Source organism: Anas acuta, chromosome 16 (assembly GCF_963932015.1).
Source record: "Anas acuta chromosome 16, bAnaAcu1.1, whole genome shotgun sequence".
Lineage (NCBI taxonomy): Eukaryota > Metazoa > Chordata > Aves > Anseriformes > Anatidae > Anas > Anas acuta.
In genome coordinates, this window is record NC_088994.1 from 10,933,648 (window position 1) to 10,959,840 (window position 26,193).

Below are 26,193 nucleotides of genomic sequence, written 5' to 3' on the forward strand. Positions count from 1 at the left end.
TTTTTTTCCCGTAAGAAGTGGGAATGTGGCATGAAATCTGGATTATTTGCACTGTTTCATTCCCACTGTCTGAGAGGCAACATGACCAGATTGAGCATATCGTGGAATACTGTTTGCGTGGAATACTGTTTGTCTTTATTTTTTGTCTTTATTTTTCTGTGGCCATGCTGAGGGGAAGTTAAGATGGGTCAGACTTCCTGAAGCTTATATGCTGTTGCTGTTGTGTGAAATAAGCTTCAAAACCTTGTTCTGATGATTCAACTGCAGAACAGCTTGATAGCATATACTTGGTTTTGTAAATACTCTTTGAAATGCAACTTTATGTAAATTATTTCTTGGTTCAACCAGTTAAAAATTAGAGATGTTTAGGATACTGACTGAGCCCTTTGTTGTGAAGAAATACTTAAGGAGAAAACAGCAATGGTGAAAAAACTTAGAGTTGTAGCTGGTATGCTTTAAACCACCGTCTCTGGTGTCTGTAGTTCAAGATAAATAACTGAATTTTAAGCTAAAAACAAGAATTGGTGGTACTCTTCAGTATACATCGAAAAAAAAATGTACTGTTTTTTTTTTTTTTCCTTTTGTTTTTATTGCAGAAAATTTTGAGCAGAGCAGCACAGTTTAAAAAGAAAAATAAGTTATCGAATCAGAAAATAAATCTGATAGGCATAGTTTTATTTCACAAAAAATCAAAGTCTGTCTGCTGACAATTAATAGAATTGCTTAAATGTAAAATATGTTTTAAGTATTAAATAAGTAAAGTACACACAATGTTTTAACAAAGCCCGAATACACAGCTGGGTGGGTTGTTGATTTTTTTTCAAGCTCTTAAACATCTCGTAACTGAAATTTAGACCAAGCTGAAGTGTATGAGATTTTTATCAGGAACTTTAAGAAAGTAGTTGCTATAATTTTGCTATAAAGCAATAGTGTTAAGAGATATGGATTACACGGGATTAATGGAAAAAAAAAAAAAAAGACAATATTCCTGCCTGATGTTGGACAACGTGTATGAGAGCTGATTATCCTTGCTTCTGAAATGACTATGTGTGGACAGTGTGAAACATTTTACTATATAAAGATGAATGAATAGATGATACATCAAATTCTGATTATTTTGACATACACTAAAAATAATTTTAAACCATAAAGAACTTCACTAATCATAATGTCATAACTGTTATGCCATAAAAGTGAATTCTTAATGTAGTCTTCTTAAGCGTGGTGATAAACAGACATTTGATATTTTATATTCTCCAACCTAGGTATAGAAATAATGTGCATCTATAAATATGGATCTGTGGTGAGTATAATTCTTCCATTTCAAAATATATTATTTTTTAGTCCTGCCTTGAAGCTTGAATGTAGTATGAGTTAGAATAGTTACTACCTTTGGCATTTTGTTTCAGCACAGACACAGTTTTTAGGCCTTCTGCATCTGCAAAAACAGCTTCTTCCTGCAACAAAAAGAAACTGGATAATAATGTCAGGTGTTTCATTTAACCATGTTTCACAGTTTTTTCCTGCTGTACAGGTAGTTTTCAGGAAGTCGAAATAGAAAAGTGTTCTTCATTTTCTTTTGTTTCTGCCTTAGAAGACAAATGAAGGCTGGGAATGAAAAGAACATAACTTGTGAGATGGGTGAACTGCTTGATTCTCCATAAAATCTTGTTGTCTTGGTAAAGATTTTGTTTTGGGGTGAGAAGTTACGGATACATGTTTTAGTGTGGAACATTATGGAGGAGGAAGCAAAGGGAATAAGAACACATATTGTAATACATTGCTAAAAGATGAGGTACAGAAAACAACATGAAAGGCAGGCAGACTAAGGGGAGGGCAGAGAGTAGGAGCAGATGTGTGAACTGTTTGGGAGACCAATGGAGAAAACATCCAAAGTTAAAAACAAACAAACATAAAAACTCACACACAGAGCAAAACACAAAAACCCTTTGGAAACTAGTCAGACAATTATGTCCAAAGTCAAATATATGTCATAATGTATGTCTCGTGGACATACAGGGAGCCAGAATTCCCAAGTGTTCAGGTGACCCATCAGGCTTTTAACCTTAGAAATGCATGTAAACTAAGAGAACACCATCTTCAAGGATTAAACTAAATCCTCAGGTTCCTTTAAAAGTTTATTTTGTTCAATTGCAGAGTAACACATGTATCAAACTGAAACTCAAATATGCCAAATCCATTACCAACAGTGGAAGTATTCCTTTGTACAACATGTAATTTAAATCACAGAATCACAGAATCATTCTGAGCTTCTGGCTCAGAACATTGGAGTCACAAACTGCTAGGAGTAGGAATAGCATTCTGAGAAGTATCATTTATTGCATATTTGTTTTTACAGTTTTCCTTTAGATATTTCTGTAGCCATGATACTGGGTCAGATGCCCTTATGTTTGGGCTATTTTTATATAATGTGATACTTTCCAGCAGAAAATATCAGAAACTTCCAGTTGTAATTGTCATTGCTTCTCCTGGCTTCAGTTTTGTTTGGGAGACTCATACTGACTGTGAAAAACAAACAAACAAAAATCAAAACCTATTCAGGCTACAACCTCTTGTGGCTGAATAGTGCAAGCCTTAAAGGAGAATCTGTTTTCAGTAAGGGGATATGGTAAACTCCAGCTGCACCATTTTCTCATGTAACATTCTGATAATAAAAAAAAAAACATAACCACCTCTGCAATAAAATTTGTGATCTAGGAAGGCATATATCTCAAATGACTTAAACTAAAAGTCACTGAATGTTGTAGTTGACTCTTCTTGTTTCAGTCAATGTCTTTTGAGGCCCATCATCTCACTGTTCCATCTGTAAAGTGGCTTGGTCTCCTTCCATCTGATCTGAAGAGGTTAGTTTATACCCAAAAGAAACAGAAGTATTCTTCTATTTCATAGATAGTAAATACCATCTGACTTAATGCACAAACAAACAACTGACACCTATTATTGTTTTCATACATTATTTTTGGCTTATTATAAAGAAGTAAGTTGGAATTGATATTTCTGAAATATAAGAGAAAATTTAACAACATTATTTACTTTTCAGATTAAATATATGCAAAGATGTCCTGATTCCACTTACAAAGCAAGATCAAAATAAGTTAGCAAGTATACAAAAGAGACCTTACATTGCTTCTCAGCCAATGTGGAAGAAAGAGGCATGTACAAACCTATTGTTTCTTGTTTCTTTCTCCCCACAAAACAAATCCTGTCATCTGCAATCCTGTTTCTCTTTATTTTTATAAGCTCTTAGTGTAGCAGAAAGTTTTTGCAGCACTAAAAGGCAGCAAGATTGATAAATTCATGTCCACTGTCTCTCCAAATCACTGGGGCTCAATTGTTCACAGGCCAGGACTGGCAGCTTTTTTAGCCTTCCTGCTATTAGTCATCTGATGATCATAAGCTGTACATGGGATTTTAATGTTATTTTAAATATTGCAGAATATATTACATACTTAGAAGTAGGGGAACACTTAAAAAAATTTCTTATTCTGTACTTGTCCTCTGATCTTGCCTGTAACTTTTAAATCACCTATTGTGTTAAATGGTTAGAAAGGAAGAAAAGGTATTGTGTACCTTCCCCTTGCTGTTTATACTCACCTTATAAGTTATTTGTTTGTGTTGCTGTGAGGTATACACATGAGCATACAATAATTTCAGCTCAGTGGCAGGGAGTTTGCAGCACCATTTCCAGTAATACTAACTTTGTAGCTCTATATGCACATCCAACAAGTGTAATTCTTATTTAAATAATAAGATGAGGTGGTTGCAGCATCATGCATTTTGTTCTTTTTTTTTTTTTTTTTTAGCTGGAAATTATGGCAGCATCTAAAATGAAGGCTGAAATTCAAGCTTTAACTTCTCTTTCATCAGATTATCTTTCCAGAGTCTATTTACCAAACAAATTGCAATTTGGTGGATGGTTATGAATGCTTGTTTGCCAATTAACTGTTTTTCTTGATAATACTTTCTTGACTGCTTCTTGTTCAGTTTATCACTACAGCTAGATTATGGTTATCTACTCTTTTAAAGCAGAAAATAATGCTGTACAGTCCTTTTAATTTTTGAAGAGTAAAAGGCTTTGTTAACAATTTTTTGGTAAATTTCTCCTGAAAATAATTTTAAGTACAGCGCTGTGGTATTTTGTGTTCACTGTAAACTCAAACCTAAAAGTCAGAGAATAGTTCTTCGTTACTGCATATCTCAAGCAGCTATAAATGTTCCAGCAACCAAATTGCTATTTGTTTTCAATGAACAAGTAAGCAAGCAGATGTTACTGATTAAGAATTTAATAAACAACCCTGTTAATGATGCACATCATAACAAAATCCCTTGTTCATTTTTTTTTTAAGTTGGCCCTAAAACAGTAAAAAGAAGCTGGAAACTGCAGTGATTAAAGCGTATAATATATTTTACATGAAGAAACCAAACTGATTACATAGAAAATATTTCTAAAACTGATCCACAGAGTCATCGAATAATATTTTCAGTAGACTTTATATTTTACTCCTGCTCCACCAGTATCCAAATCAAAAGGAACTCGAATTCCTTTTTATTTTCTGCACTGTAGCAGTGTTACTGCCTGCTAGCAACTTCCAGTGTCCGGGTGCACAAATAATCTTGATGCACAAGTAATACACCAGCAGAACTGGGAACTGGGGTTGCTTAGTCTGGAGAAGAGGAGGCTCAGGGGAGAACCTTAAAAGAAGTTGGGGGTAGCTGGGGGTTGATCTCTTCTCACAGGTAACTAGCGACAGGACCAGAGGGAATGGCCTCAAGTTGTGCCAGGGGAGGTTCGGGTTGGCAATGAGGAGCCATTTCCGCTCAGAAAGAGCAGTCAGGCACTGGGACGGGTTGTCCAGGGAGGTGGTGGGGTCACCGTCCCTGGGGGCGTTCAGGGAAAGGTTGGACGTGGTGCTTGGGGACAGGGTTGGGTGTGTGACACTGGTGGTAGGGGGGTGGCTGGACCAGGTGATCTTGGAGGGCTCTTCCAACCGTAATGATTCTGTGATCCTACACCCGGCCTTATATAAGGCTGTTTTCACGACAGCGAGTTTCCACACTCCTCAGAGAAATGTTCGACCACCGCCTAACTCCCATTTAAACGTGTCGGGCTTCCCCACCCTCTAACCCTAGCTTCAGGTGCCATAACCACCCCCCCAACCCTCAGCCCCGAGCCCCCTCAGCGGGGCCCCGCTGCCCGCCCCCAAGCCCGGCCCGGGCGCAGGCGCCGCCACCTCCCCTCTGTCCGCGGCGCCTGCGCGGCTCAGCGCGGCCTGGCCCGGCCCGGGAGCGGCGCCTCGGTGAGCGCGGGCAGCGCCCCGAGCCCCGGCAACGGCCCTGGGGCAGGGGCTGACGGGGACCGGGGCTAACGGGAGGGCCCCGAACGGCCGCGGGGCGCCGGGACGGCCGCGACATGGCGCTGCCCCGCCCGCGGGGCCTCCTGCCCGCCCCGCCGGCCGCGGCGTAGGCCGGGCCCCGCAGGGGGGCTGCGGGCTGGGGGCTGCCGGGGGTGGGGGGGGGTGTTGGGGACTCGGCTGCAGCCAGAAATGGCTTTTTTCTGCTTTGAAATATGCCGTGGTTTTGTGTATTTGGCTGCCTCCTGGCCGGGGTGTGCTCTGCGTGGTGGCTGTGGTGGGACGCGGCGTGAGGGGTGCCCTGTGGTGCTCAGGGGGACGTTTTGTCGTTTGCAGAGCAAGGATGAGTCTTTTCGGATCAACCTCGGGGTTCGGGACTGGAGGTACCAGCATGTTTGGCAGTACCACCGCGGATAACCATAACCCGATGAAGGTATGAGCGTGAACCCTCCTGCGTGGTGTGGCGCAGCAGTGCGACCCAGCTCATCCTGGAGGAGCTGCAGGAGCTCAGTGACACAGTTTTCAAGTATGGCTAATTTTGTTTTGTCTCCCGTCCTTTACAGGATATTGAAGTAACGTCTCCGCCTGATGACAGCGTATCTTGTTTAGCGTTCAGTCCTCCAACGCTGCCGGGTAACTTCCTAATAGCAGGGTCGTGGGCAAATGATGTAAGTACTCGCAGTGAGGCCTACAGATGAGTAAAGTGAAAGCATTTGTGCCTAAAGTGCAAAATGTGGTCCTAAAGACTTATGTAAGGGAACTGAAAATCTTTCTATTTGCAGTTGCAAGATTTGTTTCTTAATGCCTAGGCACTAAAAATTTTGATGTAGCAGCTTTATCTAAGAGACTGCATTGTGATATTCATATAAGTTGTTCCTCTGCCTATGGTTTTAAAGTTCTGCTCAGAATATGTAATTAATGTTATTCCTATTAGGTTTTTATTACGTCGTTTGCTTTTTTCTTACTTTTTCAGCTTCATTTTCTTATAGAATTAGATTGGCATAGTTACAATTTGCCCAGTGGAAGAACGATGCATGCAATGGTGAATCTTAGCTTGTTTGACAGGATAGTCTCCACAAAAATCAAGCTCCTATATTCAAGCTCCTAATTTCAGCCTTGCTGAAATTTCTGTTTGGATCCAAGTGTTTGATCCCAATTGGCACAAACAGGGAGGGGAAAACAGGAATTGAGTGCAGCTTTTAACTGTTCTGTTTGGTCTGTTGGCTGGTACCCTGCAATTGGCAGCTTGCAGCTAGCAGTTAAGGGGTTCCACAGGAGAGCACTGCGAGGTATTCCGTGAGGCACATAAGGTGCTTCAGAGGTGGAATTGTGGGGCTGAGTGTGGATGCCTGTTTAGGTGAAGGTCTTTAGGTGAACGTAGAGGAGACGAGGTTTCAATTGGTTCAAAAAAGAGTTTGGTGTTTGTAATCATATAATAAGCTAAGGCTGGCATCTTTATGATGAGAAGTTGATAGTACTAATATGTTACATCTATATCTGTGTCTCCTATTCCAGGTTCGCTGCTGGGAGGTTCAGGATAATGGACAGACAATTCCAAAGGCTCAGCAGATGCACACAGGGCCTGTACTAGATGGCTGCTGGAGCGATGTATGTCCCTATTTAAAAATAGACAATCAATGTTAACTATAAACCTAAATAAGTTGGCATGTGGTTTCCAGAGATGCAAATGCCATGTGTGATGCATCCTCTGGTTATTGTATACACTTATGTTACTGTTAATGTGTGCTAAGCATGTTGTAATAGAATAGATCGATGTGGGCAGATGAGATAGGTAAAAGTGTTTAAGGACTTATTTAAAGCTAGGTAATAGCTAGCACAGCTTTCTTGTTTGGTTTAAAACAGAATTTAGAAAAGGCCTTGAGTGAAGAACCTTAAATCTAAAACTGTATTTTAAGCTGAGTTTTCATTGAATTTGTATTTTTCACAATATGGAATGTGTTTTTTATAAGATTTTAACAAACCCATGGAATTCTGCAGGAGTATATTTACAGCAAAAGTACACAGTCTGGAATTGACTAGTCAGGACTGGACCAGCAAAATGTTTAAAGGTTTTATCAGGACTGTTTACATAACGTTTCAAAGTACAAGGGGAAAAAAAAAAAAGCAGTAACAAAATCAAGCATTTCCCCCCCCAAAAAAGCTTTCTAACTACATACTGAATATTTTTTGTATTATTTTTGCATTTTACCTTATCTTTGTTACTGCTCTGTAGGTACCAAGCATGAAGAAATACCTGTTTTGAAGTTCATTTTGAACCGTTTTGGCATATTGTAAAGAAATTTCCATTATGTTTCTTTTGTCTTACAATCCCTGTATATGTCACATTAATGTTATATTAGAATAGGACTTGACAGTTTTCTGGTAGGTATTGCATGATGCAAATATATTTAATCTCTTGTGCTATTTCTTGTTTTTCAGGATGGAAGTAAAGTATTTACTGCTTCCTGTGATAAAACTGCCAAAATGTGGGATCTCAATAGTAATCAAGCTATTCAGATTGCACAAGTAAGTCCCAAGCTAATCGATATAATTTTTTTCTCTTCTCTGTTTTTATTAAAAGCTACGTTTCTTAGTTAATTAAGATAATGTTTAGCGCTTACAAAGTAGATGCTGCTATATGAGAAAGAGATTGTAGAATGCCTTTTATTTTGTTGAGCTACTGAAGCAGTTATGGATAGGGAGATAAGCAATCAAAGTGATTTGAGTAGCCTGTGCAGCTGTTCCTCCTCCTCTACCTGAGATCTCTTTCCATCACTGCGGTGACGTTGGTAAGTCACCTTGCTGCATGCTAATTACATAGTCTGAGCCTACATGTTTTTTCAGTTTTCTTGCATTGTTTTAGGTGCCTAGTACCTGCTATCACTTATCTCCTGATTACATTATAGATTGGTTTAGCCTTCCTTTTTCCACTTAAAATGTTTAGGGTAAAGAAAATAATAAAATGCTGTTAAATTTACTTTCACAAATACCAGCTTTTTGCTGATATCTTATCCTTGATTTAAAAATCTTGTTAGTGTAGTTAACATGGGCCTCTCTTACGTATTCATTATAAGAAGAGAGAGGGGAAAAAAAAACAACACAACAAAAGCTTTTTCCTTAGCATGGTTGGTAATGTACTCCATAAATAAGTAGAAAACTCTTCTTTTTGTAGCTTGTATTTCTGCTTTGACTGTATCGCTGACTTGTTTGTAGTTCTTTGCTTCAGGACTCATTTTTTTCTTCTGTGGATGATTTTGCAACACTAAAGAACACAGTAAGGTCACGACCTGCAACCTTTATCCTAACTGCTGTGACTAAAATAATTGTTTTTCTTGAATGGTTTAAAAAGTGTAAATACACGTAAAAATATGAGGAACGTAAACAAGAAATGTGAGCTGTTATCTTAGTATGTTTATTTTATCTTTTTTTCTTCTTTTTCAGCATGACGCTCCTGTGAAGACTATCCACTGGATTAAAGCACCAAATTACAGCTGTGTGATGACAGGAAGCTGGGATAAAACTTTGAAGGTGTGATTTTTACATAAACAAATGGACACAAAGCACGCTAATAATCTGCTTTTGAAAATATTAGTCTAAAGTGAAAATATTTTGTTAAACACACTGATAAAAAGGCGGATAAATGAAATAAGCTTACTTCACAGAGAGTTGCAGTACTCTCTCTGACTATTGACAGGAATGAAACAACTTGGTAACACTTACTTTCTCGTTTCTAAAGTAGTTTGCATGGTGTATCCTCAACTCCAAGCCTAAACTTGTTTGTTTTTATTTCCATCAGTTCTGGGATACCCGCTCACCAACACCTATGATGACACTGCAGCTCCCTGAAAGATGTTACTGTGCAGATGTGGTAAGCCATGAAATAAACTGGCATCAGTAGGTTGTCTGTCAGTCTTTGAGCCTTCTGTAGGTTAGCGCTATATGCAGACTTATCATTTGATCTCGTAAACTTGATGATAAAACATATGTTGATGTTCTTAATCAAGCCCCTGGAAAACAGGTACTTGCATTACACAAAGTACGCTTGGAATCTTTTTAACATCACAAAGACAAGTCAGCACTAGAACTGACCTACCCATAGTTGTGGATGAGGTTGTGTACCACTGTTGCAATTTGTACTGGAAAAGTCATCTAATAATTAGAAGATTCTTGACATGGTTCTCAGTGGTAGGGAAGAACTGATGCGTTTTGTTACAAAATAAGCCTACATGTGAACACTTTACCTCCCACCTGCCCTGAAAATAGTCTGATTCCTTTAAATTCTTCAGGGATTTTGGCAAAATAATAAACTCTTTGTCATGAGTTTTCTGTCATGCTGTGAACACAACTGCCTCTCTTCCAACCTGTTTTATAATCTTACCTAGGTTCATCCTATGGCTGCTGTGGCCACTGCTGAAAGGGGTTTGATAGTTTATCAGTTAGAGAACCAACCATCTGAATTCAGAAGAATAGAATCACCTCTTAAACACCAGGTAAATGATTATATTTATTACAAGTGTATTTATACAGACTGTTGACATTCTGGACTTGCTGGTTGTGGTAAAAAGCTGTTTCAAAGATGGCATCCTTCATCTTAGTAGGGCACATGATCTACTTTGACTTCTATTATGGTGGTATATTAAAACAAAATCCCAATGCCTACACCTCTGAGTCTGTTTGCTTCTTATGGTGGGACTGCATGGAGTGTAATGAGTTTCATGCAAGACCCCTGAGTTCAACAAGTGTTTTGAGATGACCTCTTTCCTTTTTCCTTCATTGATCTTTATCAAAATCTATTGTATGTGAAGTACAAATAATTTCAGAAACATTAATTCGATAAATGCAAATTTATTTAATACAAATATCATTTATTTAATACAAATTTACATTTTGCCTATGAATTACAAAATTATTGCAGATGTAAATAAATTTTATATACTCATGTGCACAGCATTAAAATTGAGCCTTGTCATGTCCTGCAGACCTGTTCTGTGCAGGGCCTTTGCAAGAGTTAGAGGGTTTGGAAGACAACCTGCTATTGAGTCTGTTTTACAACTCATAATTTTGTTGCTTACTGGTGGTTTGAAATTTTGCAAGTGGTTATAGCCTGCAAGTACCATGGCTATTGTATTCCAGGAAGGTGGGATTGATTACATTTTGTTAATATCTGGTATTCTAATGAAACATAGAAATAGATGTTGGTAGGTTTTAAGTTTGGGTCATCTAGTATTCGTAATGTTTTAGGTCATTTCTTCACTTGAGTTGTTAAGTATATAGACTTTTTTTTTTCTCATTAGGAAATTTCCTAAAGCTGATCTCTATAAGAATTCAGAAATGTAAATAATACGGCCTGATTTCTAAGTAGAATTAGACTCACTCCTCTTGACTTTTTCTGTTTGTGCTTTACTTTTCATTATTGTATATAGTGTTTTGCGTCTCTATGCAAAACAGCATCCAGAAAATCTGTCCCTCAAGTTTCTGAAATACTTTCTTTCTCAAATTTAGCATCGCTGTGTTGCTATTTTTAAAGACAAAGTGAACAAACCTACCGGATTTGCCCTTGGAAGTATTGAAGGAAGAGTAGCTATTCATTATATCAACCCCCCAAATCCGTGAGTATTGCTTTTTAGATCATCCTTTATTTATTACTCAGTTTACAATGAAGAATATAAAAATACTTCACTTTTTTTTTTATTTTCAGTGCAAAAGATAATTTCACTTTCAAATGTCATCGCTCCAATGGAACAAACACGTCAGCACCTCAGGATATCTATGCGGTAAGCACTGAGCATATATCAATAGGGTAGCATATGTTTTTAATGTAAAACCTGCTATGAATTTGTTCTCCATCAACTTTTATTTTGTGTAAAGTTATCTTAGACTTAATGCTTAAAGTGCACTCATGATCATACTTGAAGAGGAAAGAAACTTTTGCAATTCCTTTAAAACAGAAGCCAAATCAGCTACTCATTGTGTAATCTTGGTGGAGACCACACTTGTTAATTTTGATGATTTTGAACCAATCCTTAGTATATTGTGTAATATCCATTGAAGTTTTAGGTACTACAATAAAGATTCTTTCCTTGTTGCTTCAGTGTCTTGTTTCAAGAAATACCTGATTCTGATTCATATCTGTTGAAACACTATAAAAAGATAAGAGCTATCTGTAATTGTATTTACTTGCAGGATTTAGCACATGTTGTGAGTGTTCCGATCATCTGTGTACGTGTGTGGTGCTTTACGTGGTATTTTGTATGATTCTGCAGGTAAACGGGATAGCATTTCACCCTGTCCATGGTACTCTTGCAACAGTAGGATCTGATGGTAGATTCAGCTTCTGGGATAAAGATGCACGAACAAAGCTAAAAACATCAGAACAACTTGACCAGCCAATAGCTGCTTGTTGTTTCAACCATAATGGGAATATATTTGCATATGCTTCCAGTTATGATTGGTCAAAGGTAAGAGGGGTGTAGACCCATATTCACATTGACAGTTAGCAATTAAAAATTTTCCTTTCGCATGAGGCTTTTACTGTTCTTTGTAAATAGTGGTAGAGTCTTTCTAGCTTCATAGACATGCAAGAATATGTACAGTGGTCATTGTAGGCAGAAATCTGATGAAATGTAACACCGAAGCAGTGCGTTCTTTGTTTTTTAGCAGTTGTATAAGAGCACTAAACAAAGCTATTTTGCAATATTTTGCAAATGTGGGTGAACAAAATGTAAATTACATGATTCAGAAGTCATTCTTGTTGCTCACGCGTTCTGCTGTGGGGAGAGTCACCAGGCAATATGGAATGCTAACAGGTTCTCACAAATCTTTGAAGTGCATGTCTCTGCTTCTCATGCAGATTCTTTTTAACTTAAAATAAGAAAAAAGGAAAAAAGCTGTAGCTGTGGTTGTAAACACTTAAGCCAGTGTTTGAATGCCATATACTAAATTTCCAGAACCACTCAGTGCATCTTGCTGGTGGCACTTGCCTATTTATCTTCCAAACTTGACTCAAAAACAAATCATCAAGATGCAAGAGAATCAACAAACCACAACATGTGGAGAATCAGTTCTTAATTGTTTAGGAAGGGGACTGCAAGGGTGAAATGTAAATGATTTTTAATGGAATACCAACAAGAGGAAACTATTAATTGCCTGTTACAACTAGTGCTGTTAAATTTGAGGATGCTATTTATAGCATTTTTGGCTAAGTGCAGAGATCACGCAAATGAACTCTATTGCATGCAACGAAGAGAGTAAAATCTTAATTTACTTCATTGTATTTAGTCTTGTGAATGCTTCACAAACTAAGATAACTTTGTTAAATGCTGGGGCAGATAAATTCTGTTCTAAATGCTGGGTAGGCTGTGATGGCAGCTATGTACCAAAGTATCTTTCAGATCTGTTAACAAGTAGGTACCAAGTTTATTTTCTGGAACCATTTCTGTGAAGTAGATTTGGTAAGTTTCAAGCTGTGCATTGCACTTTAACAGCTTTATTACTGTTTACTCTCCCTGCTTTTGAATATTTGTGTATTAAGTTTGTAATGTGTATGTAAATAATGTCAATATGCAGAATATTGTATTTGCATTGCAGTTGCCTGCAGAACTTGGGCTTCATTTTGTAACTAAATGTGACCTTGTTTCATATAAAAGATGGGGAAAAAAACACAAAGTGAAACTAAGTACGCATTAAAGTTCTGTTTTCTTCTCTGCCTAGATGGACACAAACAAAAAGCACAGAGCTCTTACATTGCATCTATGAATCAGAGCTTAGAGATGCTTTTTTTGATTTATTCTTTTTATGAAGAATTGTTTTATATCTTAAAAATAGACAAATGTTCTTTAAATTGTAATATTTTCTCTTTATAGAAACTAAACAGATTTTTCTTTTTTTCTTAGGGTCATGAATTTTATAACCCACAAAAGAAAAACTACATTTTTCTGCGAAATGCAGCGGAAGAGTTAAAGCCTCGGAATAAGAAGTAGTGAGTATGAGTCTGACTTGTGTTACTCTACTGTTTTTCTGCCATTCATGCCTCTACTCCACTGCTCTTCTGCCACTTGTGCCCTATTGCACCATGGTTCAGTCAATTTTGGATTGCTGACATTTAGCAGGATGTCTAAAAATTGTATTAAATGTGTTCTGACTTGCTGGAGGACACTTTTTCAAATAAGATACTTTAATGCGTATAAGAGAGAGCCTACTGTTCACAGGATTTAACCACTGTATATTCCACAGCAATAATGAAATTGCAGCAAAATTTAAGTCTGTTACTCCTGCTTAGAAGCTCACCCATTTGTATTTCTGTATTTGTTTTTAATTAGTACTACATTAAAATATGTTAATTATAATAGTTCTGGAGAAGTTATATAAATACTCTATTTTTTCTAAATACTTGAAGAATTGCAAGTAGTTCTTTCAAAGGAGGCTTGTTGTGTCTTAGTATTTAGGAGTCCTTTCGTTGTTTTCAGATTTTTAAAATGGAAATACTGTCTGCTGTACGCCAGGAAGAAATGCCTTGCAAATTGTTTCCCCTTTTTTTGGATGAATTTGGTAGGTATGTAAGTGACCAATAGCAGTGACAGAAACTCAAGACAGAAGATGGACACAGTGCAAGTTCTGCTTTCCTTTATTCTTACACTCCAGCAATGCATATGACTTTTGAGCCAACGATACTCATTCTAGTCCAAAGGAGACCCTGCCAGTTGTGCCAAGTGATGTATAGTTCAGTAATATGAGCAATCCATTAAAGGTTTTGTTCTGTTCGTGACCAAACCAAGGAGTGCAAAATGTGTGGCCTGAACTGCTTTAAAACTGACATTTTTAGAGTTAAAAGTTGGTTCTTTTACATCTCTATTAACCCTTTTTGCCCCTTAGCAGGGGGTTCTGGACTGAACAATTGATCATTTTTGTATTAACTAGAAAATAGTGCTGGTGAGGTTAACGCTGATCAAAAATGCTGTGAAGAAAAGTTACAACAATGTACGTCTCTGACTTGAATCTACCACTGTTTACTTTTAACTATCCAGTTGTATACATGCCAAAGTTTCTTTTTAGAAGTGAATGCGTATTATTCCTGTTTAACTCTTTTTGTCTGATGACTAAAAAATGGGGGCAGGGGGATGCTGCATGTATAAAAATACTTGTCATATTGTACAAACTCTGTAAGACTGTACGCTGTAACACATGGTTATGGATACATGCTATGTTTCAAATAAAATTTTTACTAAACGTTTTCTTATATTGAATGGTTCTATTATATTTGCATGGGCAAGGTAGTGTGCTTTCCTTCTAAAAGCAGCTTCTTGTCCTTTCACTGCAGCTCAGATATGTTTTCTAAAAGTAAAGTACTTCTGTCCCAGCTGCCTTATCTGGAAATCTAATGCAGCTTCCAGTTGCTGTTTCATTACAAATCATTCCTGTGGTTTTGCTGCAAAGAACTTAGAGGACTAGTGTTAAAGGCCTTTGTTTTATGAGAATGAATCAGGCTCCTTCTATCACAACAGCCATACACCTGGCAATTAGTCTTTAGTACAAATGAATCATAACTGTCTTCAAAATCTCTGGCTTCCTGGCCCTTTAAATTCAGACTTGTTTCTTTAGTGTTCATCAGTTCCTGCTTAGTGTGCATCACTTACTTGGTGTATATTTGAGGAAAGTTCATGCTGCTGTTGTTTAAAGATGCTCTTCTCTGGGCTTTGTTTCTCAAGATACCTTTGTTCCTACCGCTTCTATGTTCACGTGGTTTCAGTTTTCACATTCAGAGACTATTCCTTTTCTTTAAGATAGCAAAAAGTTCCCAGCAGCTGCAGCAATGGCTGGCTGTTGGCTCAAACAGAACTTGTTTTTTGTTGAGGGTGGTGTTGTTTTTTAGTTTTGATTGTTATGCTGTAATCTTTGGCTATTAGCGCATTTTTCCAGTCTTCTCAGTCAAATGAACACCAGCAAGCAGCTAGTATACTCAAGGTTGTGTGTGCGATTGTTGATGGCAAAATAAAAAAATTCTGTGTGCAGAACTTCCACTGGTGTAAATAGGGAAGAATGGAATATATCATCTGTCGCTTGTTTAAAAATTCTGTTTCTTTGTTTTAAATACATACCGTGAATGAAGTTAGGAGAAGATAGATTCATCCTAGTTCAGCATGTGCACTTACAGTGGTTCCCATGGAGCTGCACCTGCTTAAGAGGATACTGAGTGTAAGGAAAATATATTTTCCTTACGGAGCTAGCACTGGTAAGTCTCTTGTATGGTGGTAGAGTTGTGTATTAATAAGTACTTATTCTCCTGTTGGAACCAGTTTCTTTTTATCTCTCAGTGAGGCTTCAGAATTATTTAGTCATTGCGTTAATTGTTCAGACTAATTTTAGAAGAGCATATTTTCCATTACGTTGCTATGCGCATCAGATATATTCACATCAGATATATTCAATTGGGAAGACGAGACTCAAACTTTGAACTGGTTTGTTTTCCATTACCTAAGTTAAGAGAATGCATTGGCAATTTACTCCTCCCTGGAATTATTGTGATGTTCTCTTGTAAAGTACACACAGCTGTATCCCCTTCAAGCCTCAAACATAAGCGAGAGCTTATTCATTTGCAATTCAACATCATGGACGTCCTAGAAATGTATTAACTTGCTATTCACTGGCAGTTACGTGTCCAAAAATCTTGAAGTAGAATGTAAGATTCTAATGTGTGCACCCAAAGCCAACCATGCTAGATTAATGCTAGATTAATTAACAAAAAGTGGTAAGTAACTTTTAAAATTTAATATTAAAGTTCATGTTTTTACTGCAGAAAAACTATTTTTGGAGTAAAGAGCAACTCAGTTTAAGCTCCAAAAAAACCACCAGGGACCCTTTATAAATATATTCAGATGAGCTACCTTAGCCTTCCTCCTGCTAGTCTTATACATCAGTGGTCTTGCACATCAGTTTATAAGTTTTTCTGAAATATATTTTATTAAACAATTGACAAAAAGTTTCTCTGACAAATTAAAGCAAGACACGCAGAGTTGCAAGTAGTCAGGGTGTGTCTTAACTTAGAATCTATCAGATGGAAATGCAATAGATGAATTGGTGAGTGTTCCAGTCTAGTATCCTAAACCAGGAATGGATTTGGGATAGGGATTGGGTTAGATAAAAGTGCAAAATTTCAGGAAAACTGCTGCTCGTTCCTGGTCAGATTTTAGTCGTGATTAAATGCTAAATTCTGCAAACTGTATGAAAGATCTGTAGCTCATACTTACTTCAAAAAGAAGGAATAGTTTTTAATGGTGCTCTGCCACATGTGTTTCTCCAAGGTTTTTCTGCTTACCAGCCAAATGAGAACTATCACTTCATCGCCAGTACTGCAACAAAAAATAAAGAATGGAATAAACTCAGAATGAAAACAGGTCCCTAACAGAATTTTCTGCACCAGCAGTTGCAGTAATGCATATAATGCACTAAATGCCATTTAAACCTGTTGCTGTAAATCTCCCTTTGTGCCAGGAGGTGGCAGCATTGATGGCTTCAGGAGAAGCATCGCGGGCAGCCTGGGCGGCTGCACACCTGCTGGGCTCTGCGGAAGGTCTCTGCAGAAAGCACAGCTACTCGTGAGCTAGGTGGTGAGGTATGGTGCCCCTTCCACAGTTCTTGCCTCTGTGTTAGCTGAAATATACTTGCAATCTTAGGTCTAAAACCAAAACAAACAAAACCAACAACAACAGAACACTTTAAAATTATCTGTAATATCAATGCATCCCAAAATACGGAATGCAAGAAAACAACAATGCTTTCTTTTTAATTTGAGTTTTACAGGAATGTACATGATATCTATCCATAAGTGTAAGCTAAGACATTTTTAGAACAAACTATGGGGTGCTCTTTTAGCTACTCAGAGACATCTTTACAACTGCCTGAGTTTTGGCAGCCTAAGTAGTAGTATAAGTGTTGGTAGTATGTTTGGAGACCAGAAGTTTAAGGAGTTGAGATTTAGGTGAGCGTGGAGCTGAGTAAGCCTATCAACTGGGTTACTGGCTACAAGCATTCAAATTAATTTATTTTTTAAGCCAAGTTTTTCTAACTTAGGCCATAAAAGGAGGCTCCAGGCTGAAAACTGGCAAGAAGTTCTTTTTTTTTTTTTTCTTCTAAACTGGTTTTCTTGAAGGAAAACAAAACAAAACAAAAAAATCTAATTGAAATTCTTCAGTAAAACTAAATAGGTAAGCTCAGTGATGAGTTACTTAAAAACAAGTGCGCTTCCAAATATTTGAAATGCAATGTCTTTGGATTTTCATTTTCAAAGCTGGCAAATGCATGAGATAATGAAAGGGAGGAATAGTCTGGAGTTACAATATTTGGGTATGGTTTTAATTGCTTGTTTACATCACACAGCTATTTTGTTCCTGGGGCAAGTTTAGAAGAATAGAAAACATCTGCATTGACAGAATGTCATCTTTGCACACCTTAGGCTGCGAGTCGGAGTTAGTAGAACTGTTTTGGCCTACAGCTCATGTTCAAGCCAGGGCTGAAAGCCATCCAATTCTTATTCTGACATAGACTTAGGTATAGGCAATAGAGACCCCAGCAGTCGGACAGCCATTTTAATTGTGGAAACTGCTACTGTTCTTCCCTTGCCAGGTCAAAATAAACACAGCAACACCAGCCGGCTGGCCCTGGCGGTTCCAGCAGACAGATACTCGTTGCTTTCCTTGTGCAACATGTTCTGCATACCCGTGGAGTAGCCTGTGTTCCCAACAACCTGCAGCAGGAAACAGGCTGGTGAGAATGCAGGCACAGGAGGGGCACGCTGGCATACTGCAAGTGCTGTGAGTTAAAGTGGCAGCCGGCTGTCTGCACTGCCCCAGCTCAGTCCTGCCTGACGCAGCAGCAGAGGCTGACGCAGCACAGGACTGGAGTGAGGATTACAAGTATCTATTTCACTTGGATCAGGCTAGTTCCTCAAATGCAAAGCAAACCTACCTTTATTTTTGCCGTTTACATGGTTCTGAAATGGGGATAGTGCTGCTTCAGTTGAAAATGTTCACACTGTTGAGGATTTGCTTGTCAGGCAGTGGGAGGTTGAGGCAGTAACACAAAGGGGGCCATGTGCCTCTGGAACAGTTTCACGTTGGTAGAGCAATTCCAAATGTTTGTGTTGCATCAGTTCTGCAAATATTTCATTTAAACGGTGCATAAAAGATACAATACCTGTCAACACTGGCTTTGTAAAGAGAGACCGTTTTCTTCTGTTGACTAATTATCCAGTGAATATATTCAGTTTGAAGAGGCACTTCAATAATTTAGCAGGCATGTGCCAGGTAATATAGGAGCTTTTGTCTTACGAGTGGCATAGATCTTGAATCATGTGTAACTCAATCTCTGGCTTTATGTATTCAAGGAAGTGTTTCGTATAGCTCCCGTATCAAGTGCCGCTGAAAAGCAGGCCTAGATAAAAGATTAAGGTAGTGCTCTTAGCTCTGGAAAGGGAATGTTTACCCTTTACTATCCAGTATATATTTTGCAGGCTTTAACACTTTATGAATGTGAAATGTGTATATACTAAAATCCAATAATGAGCCTACTGTAACAATAGGAGAAAGCTGAAAACTGATGGTTAAATACCTGAGTCAATTAAGTCTCTCTCCTTACTTTATGGTGTATTAACAAATGTTTTGTAGTTTGATACAGAATGCTTCCTGACATTAATGTTTCTTAAATGCAAGTCATTAATAGTGCTGCATTCTTTGGTTTGCTGGACCAGATGAGAATAATCGTGTTCACTTCCTGGGAACACTGTGTAAGTGAAACTCAATAGATTTTCTTCAAACCTTTCCAAAGTATTTAATCACAGTTGTGCCTTCTCCCAGAAAGGTTTAATTTCAAATGCTCTTTTCTGAGCTACTGTCAAATGGCTCAGTCCTTTCTCTGCTGGCCTACAATGCATCTAATCTACAAGAGAGGGAGATGCATTTTGCTTATAAAAGGCCACAATTATTGTACTCAAAAAAGTACTCAGACTGGAATCTAGCTGTCTACCTGCTGTAGAAAAGGATGTTTATTTTCAAATGGTGAAAACTAAAGTTAAAAAATACAACATTTATTATTTTGGAAGGACGGTTGTCTGCCCTGCTCCTGCTGTAACACTTGAGTGGGATTTGTACAGACTCAGAGGAACAGATATCACTTACCTGACGGGTAATTGCTTTCTGCAGACATCTGACTCTTTTCCTTGGAAACCTTCTACATAAGTTCATTCGTGGTCTAAAGCAGTAGGGCTGTCAACAGTAATTAGTTGTTTATGCGTTAATGTTTAATTGATGGGATGGTACCCAGTATGTAAAGAACAACTTCTGCATCTGTTGAAAGTTGTCAGACATCAAACAGTGTGCAGCATTTCAGAAGTGCATTCACTGGATTGAAATAGCTTTTCACAAAACCACAGAAAGATGGGAAATGTCTATTAAAAGAGAAGAGCTTAGCAAAACCATTTTCATTGAACCCTTTCTCTTCTATCGGGCTATTGTTCAAACACAGGCTGCGTGCTGCCGTTCGAGGCCTTCTCTAATGCTGACCTATGTCTTTCACAATGGCTTAGGTCATCCAGTTCATCATCTGAGCACCTTTCTTTGGTGGTCCTGCCAGCAGCGATGGGGAAATGAAAGAGAATATGACTGAGCTCTTAAAACTATTGTGAACATGGCTAGGTTCAGCGTAAAAGTTCCCCACTAGTAACTTTCCTATCACAGTCATCTGAGCATTTACTTGCTACTATCTTGCTCTTACTAGGCCTCCTTGTCTTTGTGGACAGTGCTGTAAAAGCTTCCCTTATGGTAAGGAAACAGTAGAGTTGTTTTTAATTCTTGTAGGCTGATGAAAATTTCCTTTGAGGTAGGATTTGCCTTGCTGTTCCTGGCTGGCAAAATGGAAATCGTATCCAAGAAGGGGGATTTCCTGATGAGTGCTAAGCCATATGCTTGAGCTCGAATTTACTTCAAATAGGGATCAACAGATCTATCAACCCTTTCCTCTCTCTGAGAATACATGTAATATACCCTCTTATTACCTTATGCTCTTCTCTGTGTGCTTATCCATTACCTAAAACCATGATACAGTAACTAGTCCATGAGATTTAGCAGGAAACAACCTGCTTGTGTTTCAGTTCTCATGTTTATCGATGTCACTGTCCTGCTGCAATGTTAAGAACATCATGTTGCTGGTAATTGCTTCCAAAGCTATTGATGGCTTTTCCCCCTCAGCAGCGACCATGATGCTGGAGTAGATTGAATGAAGTGTTGGACAGTAAAGAGCGAGATGATCCCATCTTGTGAGCTTTGACCTTCTGTGGCCTGTGACTGCCTTCCGTGGCAGCGTGGTAACGGTTTTTTGAAAAAGGCATACTTCAGGCCATTCAAGATCACGTAGAAGCTGGAATCGTTCTGCTTGAAGTTCAATCCAGGTAACTGTTTTTCTTTTTAAATACTTTTCTGGGCTCTATGGAGATGGTTTTTGTATCCAATGTTGATACGTTGTTTTGACGTCTAGACAGTTCAATTGTGCTCATAATCTGGGCAGCCACTGCTCTGCAATGAATCTTTGCTGCCTTGTGTTTGAGTAGAGTAAACATGGCAACTACAAGTCTCTAAGTGTTTCTAACCAAATCTCTGAAGAAGGTTAATTAGGCCTCATGCTGGTATCTACTTTTTTGTGTAAAGTATTCTGAACTTGGCAGGTTCTCTCCAGGCATTAAATACCCTATAAAAGTATCTGAGTTTGGAAGGGGGATATTGGGGCATATGGATTATTTATCTCATTAGACGTGGCAAGGCAGAAGAGTCTGTATGATTAAGATCTATAATACAGCAATTTGGGAAAGAGAACACCACCAGATTAAGGAGGTAATGCAGGTGGCTGAGACCCAGTACGTTCACCTGTGAGAAGCAGGATAGAAAGGGCCCTCCTGAGGTCTACCCCAGTGCTGCTGATGTGTTCCAGCTCTGAATTCATTTTTCTTTAGCTGCTAAGAGCGTCTTCTATGCCCATACAATTGTGCAGAGCTGAGACATCTTCTTGAATGTTTTACTTTGTCCTAACTATTCCGTGGTTGGAGTGGGTGGACAGTTCCTGCTTGGTTTGTTTTGTGGTGTCACGTGCAATTCCATGAAAAGGTCATGGGATGTGGGCCTGTCAGCTCTGGTAAAGATTGTTAGGAACCTTCTGGCGTATTCTTTCTTTTTTTCTTTTTTTTTTTTTTGTTTTCTTTCTAATCAGAAAATACCACTTAGTTTTAATATAGCAGCTCAGCAAATATTTGGGAAAAAATGTTTCAAAATGCCTGAAAATTTCTGCTTCCTTCCTTTAAAGAACATGAAATTGCTGCTTCCTCATTTTAAAATGTAGTTTATGGTTTTTAAAATGCTAACAAAAGGTTGAAGATAGAAGTAACATTTTCCCTAAGTACATTAAATGTAAACAATGAAACATTTGTTGAACTAGTTTGAGCTGTAAGCTTGGCAGTTTGACTCAGATGAAATGTATTTTCTATGAAAAATAAAAAATCAGGGAGGAACACCCATGTCTTTTCTTTTGGTCTCTATCTCTCTTCCTTCTTTCTTCCTTCCATCTCTTTCCCTTCAGATTTTGGGATACCTGAGCCTACCAGTTGGATAGGCTACTAGATAGTTTAGTTGACTGGGACATTTATACACACAACTCCCAGGATTCGAGGGGAACTTGTGATAAACAGCACAACACAGACCATGGAGGAGACATTCCCCAAGAGCAGAATAACCAGCACCAGTTTGCATGGATGAATGTGGGCTTGACTACTCTAGGTGCACGGCAGCACCTTCACCACAAGCCCAGTGAAGCTTTTTTTCTTGCTGACCCAAACATCAGTGGTCCCAAATGTGGTTCATTCCTCCCCAGCTCTTACTCCCGGGTAAAGCTTGTCTCGATGATTATCCCCCTGTCAACAGTCCACCAGGATAGTCATGAACATCATCTGCAACATGTATATTAAGTGCAAAAGCATGTGGAAGAGAGGGCATCAAGCCACGGGGTTTTAGCTGAGCCCAGACTGGGAAACTTGTAGGAAACAATGATGGTGGTAGTGCCAGGGGGGAATCTTGCTGTCACAGCTCATCTGTTCTCATAGTTGGGAGCAGAGGGAGCTCCAACAGTGGCAGCACACCACAATAGTGAGTCAAAGTCATTTACCATCCAATGGACTTTGATTCCTAGCATTACCCAGTGACTCCATGTAACCAGTGTAGCCAGCAAAGGAAATACAGCTTGCTCAGCATCCCCAGTGCTGAAATGTTTCACAAGAAAAAATAATCCTATTGGAAGATTCCTACTAATGCCTGTTCAAAGAGCACTCCTGATTAGGAACATCCTCTATTCAAGTATTTTGTTAAAAGTGGCCTGAAGAGGAAGAATTTTTATTTTTTAATTCTCGTTGCAGCAGCAGCTCTGAGTTAAGCAATGGTTGTGGTATGTTCAGGGCATCAAAGCAGAAAATCAGACAAAGGGCCCAGATGCAGAATTTCCTGATATAACCTAAACCAAATGCCACCGAACACAGCTTCCCTCAAGATCTCCCTGGTATGCTACTGTTCACAGCCTAGCTGGTGGCCAGCATCCAGACTGAGCATTAGTAAAACTAACAAACCAAACAGTTCCCACAGAAAGTCCCTTGCTCTTCAGCTAACTTATTTAACTGTGGAGCATCTGAGAGGGATGTTTCATCTACTGTTGTTGCAATAACCAGTGAGCGGGTATCCATGACAAAATCCAAGGGCACTGCCCTACAGCAATGAAGTCTTGGCTACGCAGCAGCAGCAACTGAAAAAGGTCAGAGCTCCACAGTAGCCCTGCTCCACTTTAAAAATAAAGCCCATCAATTTTGTAAGAAATGAGGGACATTCTTCAATGGCTTTCAAGTGATGTCCCAACACCATTCTCCCAAAGACACCAAAGGAAGAAGCAGAAATGTACATGAAAACAGCACCACAGAGCTTCACTGACATTCATGCTACCCATCCCTGCCAAGCGAGGGACAAGAACAGGAAAGATTTTAGAGCGAGGAAGGAACAGCACTAAATTCACTCCTGCAATGAATTCGCTACTCTTTTTCCTTTTTTCTAATCCTGTTTATGTGCTCCCAGGAGTACACTCCCTCTGCCGTAATTTGTTTTCCTTCCTTTAGACAAGGACCACTTCTACGTGGTTCTGTACCTGTTTGGTCTTACAGTGCCTTTGCTAAGATTTCTCAGCAGAATTGGTTTGGTGATCTGCAGCTGCTCCATGTCAGGTCTTGGATAATCCTGCTGAAGTCTGTCCCCCAGAAGGAGCCTTTGTGTATCAGTTTTGCATAAGCCTCAAGGAATATATCAACATAAGTAAAAATATATTCATGCGAGTAAAAAGCCAGTGAGTTCTCTTAACTACGTTGAATTATCTTTAAATTGAATCTTCCTGATCAGTATTAGAATAGGATGCTCTGGGTTTGCAATACAAATGAAGGACAGCTGCCAGAGATCATTTTTCTCTCAGCCTGTTAATTGATCAGTGCAGTTTTACTTCCTAACAACTACACAGAACTAAAAGCAGCTGTACAGTAGCACGTACCACGTCTGTGTGCCTGTTGTCCATGACTTGCTGCTTGCAGCCTCCTCAGCTTCATGCTAAGCATTGTCCAGTGTTCCCCAAGGCAGCTTCATAGTCTGAGATACATCCGTCTCTGCGGGAGCTCCCGTTGACCACAGAAGCCTGCAATGTGCTCTTCTCAGGTACTCTTCTCACCAGAGAAAAAGCACGGGAAGACGTCAGCAAACTAGCTCTGCCAAGCTCCTGCGGTTTTGATCTAGTGGTTGGACTTAATCTGTGGGTGTTTTGGGGAGGATGACTACTTATCCTAAGAGCGAGGGGAGAAATGTTATATATAAAATGTAAATACATAAAAGTGTAGTATATATATAATGTTAGAGCAAGGTAGTTTATATATATAAACTCTTGTAAAGCCACCCTTACTCGTTTTCTCTTCTCTTTCCTGCTGTGTTTGTGGTAACAGCTCATCAGAGCCTGTGCTTTTAATAGCTGTACCATGAGACAGGAGATTTCATTTCCCATCCTGCTTTCCAGGGCGTGGCAAAACAAATGCACGCTCCCCCCAGCCATGCTAGTGGTACTGTGGGACTTGAAGTGCTCACTAAGAACAGGATTTACCTTTTTTTTTTTTTTTTTTCCTTCTGTTCTGCCTGTGAGAGCTTCTGTTCCTGTCTCTAGGAAAGAAGAGGAACTGGGATTCCTCCTTTTAGAGAGATGGGGCTCAATGATGAGGAAAAGAAAATAGAGGAAGAAAGTATGTGATGTTTTTCTTCTCCTGACGAGTGTAAGCATCGGGAACTGAAATACTTCGGTAGCTTTTGAGAACTCTGGGAACCTTGCTTTCATTGCAGAGGAACAGGAGTCCGTGTGGATGGTTTGAATCTTTGCCATCACGTGGAGCAGAATGAGGCTCTGTACAGGACAGGGACTGAATGCCAGCTGGGTTGTCATTAGCCTGGGCGGCCCAGGAAGCAGCTGATGTGCAGTTTGTGATGGAAGTCATGCAGACAGAAGGGGTGTGACCCAGTGGCGCAGAGGCCCTGGCCTCTGGCTGTATTTTGCCCCTGAAGGTATATTCTGGGCTTGTTGCTGTGACGGCTGGGGAGCTGCTGGTTGCACATCACACATCCCTGCATAAAGCACAGGCTCCAGAGGTCCCAACGTGACCGTCTCCATTTCGGAGGGGCATTAATGTTGCAGTGATGTGGGCACTGCTGGCCCAGCTCCATCCTTCTTCCACCGTAGTCAATGGAAACGTGTCCTAGTCTTGAAGTCTGGTGCTTTAGGAATGAAAAGCTTAATGGTTTTCCTTATTTTTTTTTCTTTTATGAAGTATAGGGTGTTTAGAACTATGGAAGCAGTGCAAGAAAAATATTAATGAATAACTACAGAGTGCAGACATTAATGCATTCCTTTCTCTTGAAATAACTGGCTTTTCTCTGTGGGCTCTGTGGAAGAAAAATGTCTGCAGAGACTGAATCTGTTGTTTAGAAGCCAAAGTAGATGGAGATTTAGAGACTTCAATGGCTTTTTTTTTTTCCTGTTAAAATGTTACCTCTGCATTTATCACATGGCAAAAAAAAAATCTTCTTTCTCTGCCAATTGATAGTGCTGTAAAGGCACAATAAACCCAAGGCAGGGGGGCAGTTCTGGAGGTTCTGGCCAATGAATTTCTGGGTGATGGGAACTGCACCTGAGAAGTGATGTCTGGGACCCCCTCCCAGACCCCAGGCTCCAACCAGCACCAGGGGGAGAGGAATTAAAGCCCTGTGAGCAATCCACGGCTGAGAGGTGGATTTTGAGGCACTAAGTAGCTTTTCGGCTTTTGTTTTCCAGCAGTTAGGAACAGGGGAGCATGGATCAGGCTGTGGGGCTGCTCTCCTGGGGCAGGACTCACAGCTCCCCTGGGTCAGGCTGCAGCCAGCGGGGCACAGCCAGCCTTGGAGGGACAGGGAGAGGAACCCGGTGGCACAGGGACACCTCACTGCTTCGAAACCAGCGCTGGCCAAAGAGCAGGAGGGAGAAGCAGAAACATCAGGACCTTCTTAGGGACCTCCTTAGGAACACTTCAGCACTCCTAGCTCTTCCTCAGAGAGGAAGGACCTTAGCCTCCCTCCTCAAGACCACCCCTTGGTCACTTTGTCCCCACCACGACCACATCCTTGCGGTTCCCTATTTCCCCTATGCCCCATATCACCCTCACATCCCCCTCACACCCCCTATCCCCCTCACA

The 26,193-nt window shown here is 39.6% G+C and overlaps 2 protein-coding genes and 1 long non-coding RNA gene across 5 annotated transcripts in view; 2 read left to right on the top strand and 1 right to left on the bottom strand.

Moving 5' to 3' along the window:
* The window catches only part of SPO11 (SPO11 initiator of meiotic double strand breaks), a 326,125-nt gene extending 321,110 nt beyond the window's left edge, over positions 1 to 5,015 (top strand). Inside the window, exons 10-13 of the mRNA XM_068700031.1 lie at positions 1,266 to 1,303; positions 2,788 to 2,864; positions 3,062 to 3,173; positions 3,825 to 5,015. Of these exons, the coding sequence (XP_068556132.1) occupies positions 1,266 to 1,303; positions 2,788 to 2,864; positions 3,062 to 3,173; positions 3,825 to 3,944 (347 nt within the window). The 3' untranslated portion in view covers positions 3,945 to 5,015. The remainder of the gene's footprint in view (positions 1 to 1,265; positions 1,304 to 2,787; positions 2,865 to 3,061; positions 3,174 to 3,824) is intronic.
* Positions 5,016 to 5,184: 169 nt separating this feature from the next.
* Positions 5,185 to 14,607, top strand: RAE1 (ribonucleic acid export 1). Of its 3 annotated transcripts, XM_068700030.1 has the most exons (13): positions 5,185 to 5,318; positions 5,709 to 5,805; positions 5,936 to 6,040; positions 6,888 to 6,980; positions 7,812 to 7,898; positions 8,814 to 8,900; positions 9,169 to 9,240; positions 9,755 to 9,862; positions 10,875 to 10,981; positions 11,071 to 11,146; positions 11,636 to 11,830; positions 13,265 to 13,350; positions 13,838 to 14,607. In XM_068700030.1, coding segments are annotated over exons 2-13 (1,107 nt in total). In that variant the 5' UTR covers positions 5,185 to 5,318; positions 5,709 to 5,715; the 3' UTR covers positions 13,839 to 14,607. The 3 variants fall into 3 exon arrangements, with proteins under 3 accessions (XP_068556131.1, XP_068556129.1, XP_068556130.1); XM_068700028.1 differs by lacking the exon at positions 5,185 to 5,318 and having other exon boundaries at positions 13,924 to 14,607; XM_068700029.1 differs by lacking the exons at positions 5,185 to 5,318; positions 13,838 to 14,607 and having other exon boundaries at positions 13,265 to 13,351.
* Positions 14,608 to 15,407: 800 nt separating this feature from the next.
* On the bottom strand, positions 15,408 to 24,771 carry LOC137865189 (uncharacterized). Its single transcript, XR_011101817.1, has 4 exons — positions 23,982 to 24,771; positions 19,541 to 19,627; positions 16,616 to 18,518; positions 15,408 to 15,545 (listed from the first exon to the last, which is right to left on the bottom strand). It is a non-coding gene; the product is annotated as an uncharacterized lncRNA (long non-coding RNA).
* Positions 24,772 to 26,193: the final 1,422 nt, after the last annotated feature.